General features: G+C 28.9%; 1 protein-coding gene across 1 annotated transcript; it reads right to left on the bottom strand.

Moving 5' to 3' along the window:
- Positions 1–1,540: 1,540 nt before the first annotated feature.
- Positions 1,541–2,863, bottom strand: LOC106325924 (elicitor peptide 1-like). The gene is made up of 2 exons (XM_013763973.1): positions 2,592–2,863; positions 1,541–1,920 (listed from the first exon to the last, which is right to left on the bottom strand). Exons 1-2 carry the CDS (start codon positions 2,754–2,756, stop codon positions 1,747–1,749), a joined length of 339 nt encoding a protein of 112 aa, XP_013619427.1. The 5' UTR covers positions 2,757–2,863; the 3' UTR covers positions 1,541–1,746.
- Positions 2,864–7,251: the final 4,388 nt, after the last annotated feature.

Below are 7,251 nucleotides of genomic sequence, written 5' to 3'. Positions count from 1 at the left end.
GAATATGACAATAAAATAATATTTTACTAATCTTTATATATAGTTACGATTTTAATAATGAAATAATAATCCGAAATATATATATATAGAAGAAGATACAAATACATGTGAAAGTTTGAAACAATCTATTCAATGAAAAAAATATACCGTAAACTTATTATGTTTTAAAAATTGATAGACACATATATATTATAATATATACCAATTTAGAATTGAAAATAAAATATTTATATAAAAATAAATGAAAACAAAAACTCGCGCGGTTGCGTGGATCGAAATCTAGTTATAATTAACTTAAGAAATAATTGGTAGGACATAATACTTTTTCTTCTTGCACACAAATAAAATGGTTATGAGAACACCATTAATTAAATTTAAGGATCCTTTTTTTTTAACATGAGTTTAAGATTTTACTGATAAATATGTTATAGTTAGTTAGTTTCGAACTTGTATCATAAATTAAAGTAGTATCAAAATTCTTATTATTCCTTTGGCTTAATGCATTTATGGCCACTAGATTCACCATTGTGGTTTCCTTGGACAAACTGGAAGATAATGATTATTGTCGGGTTTATCATAAAGAACTCCAATTTTATGTCTCATCATACCTTGTTTAACAGTTATGGACCTTCCAGTGACGCGAGACCTATCAAAACGTATGGCTTAATGACTTGTGGATTTTATGAAATACTCTTTTCTATTCGAAGTTTGTGTTGCATGCTCCTCGTGGTTGTGACACTAGGAATATTTAAATGTTGTTTGATAAATAATAAAAACCATATGTTTTTTTGGTCGAAAAAAAACATATGTTACTCGGAGAGAGCATCCTACCTGGCTACATGTGACCTTTGTATTTAATATTCTCATGTTCACACATTGTGAATTTGTGTTATGGTCATCGTCAATACGTCATTATAACTTTTTTCGAAAATATAAACTTGTCATATTTATATAGTACATATTACTTATACTAAAATGTTGGATTAAGAAAATTCCTTCAACTTTAGAACAATATTAGTAATACGTAAAATGGTACAGTGATTTTGAGTTTTGTAGGTTTTTTCAGTCACAAGATTAAACCAGTAAACAAATAGTGATACGCAGTCCTCTCTTTGGTCGTTCCACTAAGTTTAGCAGAAAAAAATACACGCCATCATTTATAGTTTAAAATTAAAATGTCTTTATTCATTTTGTCGTTTTGCTGTAATAAAATGTAGTGTTGCAGATATGTATAAACTATAAACCATAAAGATAACGTAGTTGATTTACACGCATAGACTTATCGACCAATAATTAACGTGGGTTCGGACGAGCTGTTGACTCTTATTCTAATCCAGTAATTCTAAAGTTTAACATTGATTAGGGACAGATAGTTTGATGGTATTGGTTATGAAACTTATGGTTGGTCGGACATTTTTATTTTGCCAAACTCAATTATCATGCCAAATTTTAATTATAAAAACAAAATCACATCAACTACTATAATTTCATGTACAACAACACTTACATGCCAACGATGAAGAAACAATTCTTCCATTTCAAAAAATGTATTAAGAGATTTCTTTCAGCTCGTACATTATTTGGGAATACAATGAAGTTTTTTTATGTTGTTTTCAGATTGATGAACTAGCATAAGTTCTTAATATCATTAAACACAAATACAACTAACAATGATGTTACGTAGTACTTCGTAAATAACAGTGAGTGCACTGTAAATAGAACAAATTAGACTGCAAATAAAATGAGCTAAAGATCGTATTTGTGATGTTGGCCAGGCCGGCCCGAGCTTTTCTGTTCCTTCTTCTTTGTCTTTGCTTTCACCCCTCTACTCGTCGCAAGGGTTTTACTCCCCCTACTCGTTATAATGACGTTTTCTTCCATCACAACATCTTCCTCCTCCTCTTCTTCTTCCTGCTGTAACTGCAAATTTATTATTCAAAATGTTACTTGGCTGAAATTAACCTTCATAACACGATCAAATTTCTCATCCAACTTAACTTGATGTTTTAATAAAAATAATTCTAACAGTATATCATAAATTTTATTTTCTTAGAAAATATAAATAGCTGAATAATTTTTTTTTGTTAACCGAGTGTCTTAGTCCCACCGTGGTGGTCCAGACTAGAGACCGAACCTTTAGAGGCGCGGACGCTCACCCGAGGGTGGGTCATGGCCAGGCAACGGTCTTCGGTCTCGGACGCCAGAACAAGTCCGCATGTAAATTCTCTGGTGGCCAGTGCGAGTCGAACCCGGGGTCGTACTTGCAACCGCAAGCCGTTTACCACCAGACTAACTCGTCCTGGTTATAGCTGAATAAATAACTAAAACAAAATAATAAAATACTTATAAGCGCCATTAAATTGTTAAAATATACTTCCAAAACATTTGATCAAAACATCATTCTTAATTTTAAACAGAACTTTTTTTAAGAAGAAATTTTAAACAGAATTTATTTTAGTGATTCTCCCTAAATTAGTTAACACTCATGCACGACCAATTTAGCATACACACAAAACCAGTAAAATAAGAATCCTATATTAATCCCTAATAATCACTTGAATAATCGATAAATATTGTTAAAGAAAGCTTACCGGTTGGGTTGAAGTCACCGGAGACGACTCCGTTTTCGTAGATGGGGATTCATGATGAAGAAGACCAAGGCACTTGAAGATAGCTTTAAGGGTTTGGTCGAGGAACTTAAATGGAATCATCCACCAATAAGTTTCTTCTTCACTTTGTCGCTCATATTTTTCCATTCAGATTAGATCTGAGCTAAAACTTTTACTAGTAGGAATAACTCTGTTGATAGGAGTGAAAACTATTTATTAAATGTGAGTGATTGAGCAGAGAGATCACAGAGACAACTTTGCGTTTTATAGTGGGTTAACTCGGTATTTGGTGTGGGTGTTTAATATAGTATACATTTCTTAAATCATGTCTTTGGGATATAATTAAGAAAATAATTGAATTCCCCCCATATATAATAGATTTATTTGTTATTAAGCATGTGGTTTTAGCCTTTATTGATAAAATTATTGATAAAATTAAAAATATCAATGGCACCAATCTATAAAAAGTGTCTTTATTGATTCAGTCGTGATCATATGAAAGTGATAAAACAGTTTCCTACCGACTTTCAATTTGACTTGCATCCATCTTACTAAGATTTTTTTTTTTTCATATTTCAGTTAACTGTATTTGTTTTATTTAGGTGAAGTTAATCATCTCTAAATGTTATGCTTTTTTTAAAAGTTATTGCGATTGGTCCTGTATTTTCCAGATATGGATATGACTAGTAGTAATCAATTTACAAATTCAGTATATTTTTATTAAAATTTAATCAGAAACTAATGCTCAATGTAGTTGTGGAATAGAAATTTTCAGATTTTTTATATATTCTTTACACGATAAAAGATGTCCGGTCCTTCTTGGATGCTTCTCATATTCATATACGAACCCTTGCAAAAATATTGAGTTTTTTGGTAAATATTCTATATACTGAATCATATGATCTTTAGTGTTGTTTTAAAATTTTTAAACACATTCTACATTTGTATTAATGTATATATTAAACTCTTTTTCATGGTACATGAACATCGTTTTAATTTTTGTCAATTAATTTAGTAAAATTTCATAATACTCCCTAATTGGTGGAGTAACAACTATAAAATTGTTATTTTCTAGAGAAAAGGAGACAACAAAAATTCCAAACCCCTTTGACCTTCATCATATGTTAGTAAAAGATGCAATTATGCATTAAAACGGTATTTTCACATTTTTGAATTTTCTCAAAATCTATATGTTAACCAACCTCCTACGAAAATATTGAGTTTTCGGTAAATGCTCTATATACTGAAGCCTATGATCTTTAGTGTTGTTTTAGAATTTCTAAGCACATTCTACATTTGTATTAATGTATATTAAACTCACTTTCATGGTACATGAGAATCCTTTTAATTTTTGTCAATTAATTTAGTAAAACTTCGTAATATTCCCTAAATTGGTGGACTAACCACTATAAAATTACTACTTTATAGAGAAACGGAGGCAACAAAAGTTTCAAAACTCTTTGAACGTCATCATATGTTAGTGAATGATGCAACTATGCATTAAAACAATATTTTCACATTTTTAATTTTTCTCAAAATCCATGTGTTAACCACTACGAAAATATTGATTTTTTCGGTAAATGCTCTATATACTGAAGTCTATGATCTTTAGTGTTGTTTTAGAATTTCTAAGCACATTCTACATTTGTATTAATGTATATTAAACTCACTTTCATGGTACATGAGAATCCTTTTAATTTTTGTCAATTAATTTAGTAAAACTTCGTAATATTCCCTAAATTGGTGGACTAACCACTATAAAATTACTACTTTATAGAGAAACGGAGGCAACAAAAGTTTCAAAACTCTTTGAACGTCATCATATGTTAGTGAATGATGCAACTATGCATTAAAACAATATTTTCACATTTTTAATTTTTCTCAAAATCCATGTGTTAACCACTACGAAAATATTGATTTTTTCGGTAAATGCTCTATATACTGAAGTCTATGATCTTTAGTGTTGTTTTATAATTTCTAAACACACTATACATTTGTATTAGTGTATATTAAACTCTCTTTCAGGGTACATGTACATCGTTTTATTTTTTTGTCAATTAATTTAGTAAAACTTCGTAATAATCCCTAAATTGGTGGACTAACCACTATAAAATCGCCATTACTAGAGAAACGAAGACAACAAAAGTTTCAAACCTGTTTGAACTTCATCATATGTTAGCGAATGATGCAACTATGCATTAAAACAATATTTTTATTTTTTGAATTTTTCTCAAAATCTATGCGTTAACCAACCCCCTACGAAAATATTGAATTTTTCGGTAAATGCTCTATATACTGAATACTATGATCTTTAGTGTTGCTTTAAAATTTCTAAACACATTCTACATTTGTATTAATATATATTAAACTCTCTTCTATGGTACATGGACGTCATTTTAATTTTTTGTCAAATAATTTAGTAAAACTGCACAATACTCCCTAAATTGATGAACTAACCACTATAAAATCGTTATTCTCTAGAAAAACGGAGACAACAAAGGTTCCAAACCTTTTTGACATTCATCATATGTTAGTGAATGATGCAAATATGCGTTAAAACAGAATTTTAATATTTTTGATTTTTCTCAAAATCTATGTGGTTTAACCCCTACGAAAATATTGAATTTTTCGGTAAATGCTCTATATACTGAAGCCTATGATCTTTAGTGTTGCTTTAAAATTTCTAAACACATTCTAAATTTATATTAATATATATTAAACTCTCTTTCATGGTACATGAGAATCTTTTTAATTTTTTGTCAATTAATTTAGTAAAACTTCATAATACTCCCTAAATTGGTGGATTAGCTGCTATAAAATCGCTATTTTCTAGAGAAACGGAGACAAAACAAGTTCCAAACCTCTTTGAACTTCATCATATGTTAGCAGAGGATGCAACTATGCATTAAAATAGTATTTTCATATTTTTGAATTTTTCTGAAAATCTATGTGTTAATAACCCCTACGAAAATAATGATTTTTTCGGTAAATGCTCTATATACTGAAGCCTATGATCTTTAGTGTTGCTTTAAAATTTCTAAACACATTCTAAATTAATTAATGTATATTAAATATTAAACTCTTTTTCATGGTACATGGACATCGTTTTAATTTTTTTGTCAATTAATTTAATAAAACTTCATAATACTCTCTAAATTGTTGGACTAACCACTATAAAATCGCTATTTTCTAGACAAACGGAGACAACCAAAATTCCAAACCTCTTTGACCTTCATCATATGTTAGTGAATGATGTAACTATGCATTAAAACAGTATTTTTATATTTTTGATTTTTTCTCAAAATATTGTGTTAAACCCTATGAAAATATTGAATTTTTCGGTAAATGCTCCATATACTGAAGCCTATGATCTTTAGTGTTGTTTTAAAATTTCTAAACATATTTTACATTTGTATTAATGTATATTAAACTCTATTTCATGGTACATGGTCATCGTTTTAATTTTTTGTCAATTAATTTAGTAAAACTTCATAATACTCCCTCAATTGGTGGATTAGCCACTATAAAATCGCTATTTTCTAGAGAAACGGAGCCAAAAAAAAATTTCAAACCTCTTTGAACTTCATCATATGTTAGTGAATGATGCAACTATGCATTAAAATATTATTTTCATATTTTTTAATTTTTCTGAAAATCTATGTGTTAATAACCCCTACGAAAATATTGAATTTTTCGATAAATGCTTTATATACTGAAGCCTATGATCTTTAGTGTTTTTTTTAAATTTCTAAAAATATTCTACATTTGAATTAATGCATATTAAACTCTTTTTCATGGTACATGGACATCGTTTTAATTTTTTGTCAATCAATTTAGTTAAATTTCATAATAAAATTTCATAATACTCCCTAAATTGTTGGACTGACCACTATAAAATCGCTATTTTCTAGAGAAACGGAGGTTTCAAACCTCTTTGACCTTCATCATTTGTTAGTGAAGGATGAAACTATACACTAAAACAATATTTTCATATTTTTGATTTTTTTCAAAATTTATGTGTTAATCCCTACGAAAATATTATCTTTCGGTAAATTGTCTACATATTGAAGCCTATGATCTTTAGTGTTCTTTTATAATTTCTAAACACATTCTACATTTGTATTAATGTATATTAAACTCTCTTTCATGGTACATGAGCATCGTTTTAATTTTTTGTCAATTAATTTAGTAAAACTTCATAATACTCCCTAACTTGGAGGACTAACCATTATAAAATCGCCATTCTCAAGAAAAATGGAGACAACAAAGGTTCCAAACCTATTTCATCTTCATCATACGTTAGTGAATGATGCAACTATTCATTAAAACAGTATTTTATATTTTTGAATTTTTCTCCTTTCGGTAAATTGTCTACATATTGAAGCCTATGATCTTTAGTGTTCTTTTATAATTTCTAAACACATTCTACATTTGTATTAATGTATATTAAACTCTCTTTCATGGTACATGAGCATCGTTTTAATTTTTTGTCAATTAATTTAGTAAAACTTCATAATAATCCCTAAATTGGTGGACTAACCACTATAAAATCGCCATTTTCTAGAGAAACGAACACAACAAAAGTTTCAAACCTGTTTGATCTTCATCATATGTTAGCGAAGGATGCAACTATGCATTAAAA

The sequence above is a fragment of the Brassica oleracea genome, chromosome C2 (assembly GCF_000695525.1).
Source record: "Brassica oleracea var. oleracea cultivar TO1000 chromosome C2, BOL, whole genome shotgun sequence".
Classification (NCBI taxonomy): Eukaryota; Viridiplantae; Streptophyta; class Magnoliopsida; order Brassicales; family Brassicaceae; genus Brassica; species Brassica oleracea.
Note: the sequence above shows the minus strand (reverse complement) of the source record. Positions and strands in the feature narration are given on the sequence as shown.

Excerpts from the sequence above, each read along its gene's own strand:
- LOC106325924 (XM_013763973.1), bottom strand. The coding sequence starts at position 2,756 with ATGGAAAAATATGAGCGACAAAGTGAAGAAGAAACTTATTGGTGGATG. Across the intron at positions 1,921-2,591 it reads CGGTGACTTCAACCCAACCG|TTACAGCAGGAAGAAGAAGA; the intron begins GTAAGCTTTCTT and ends ATAAATTTGCAG.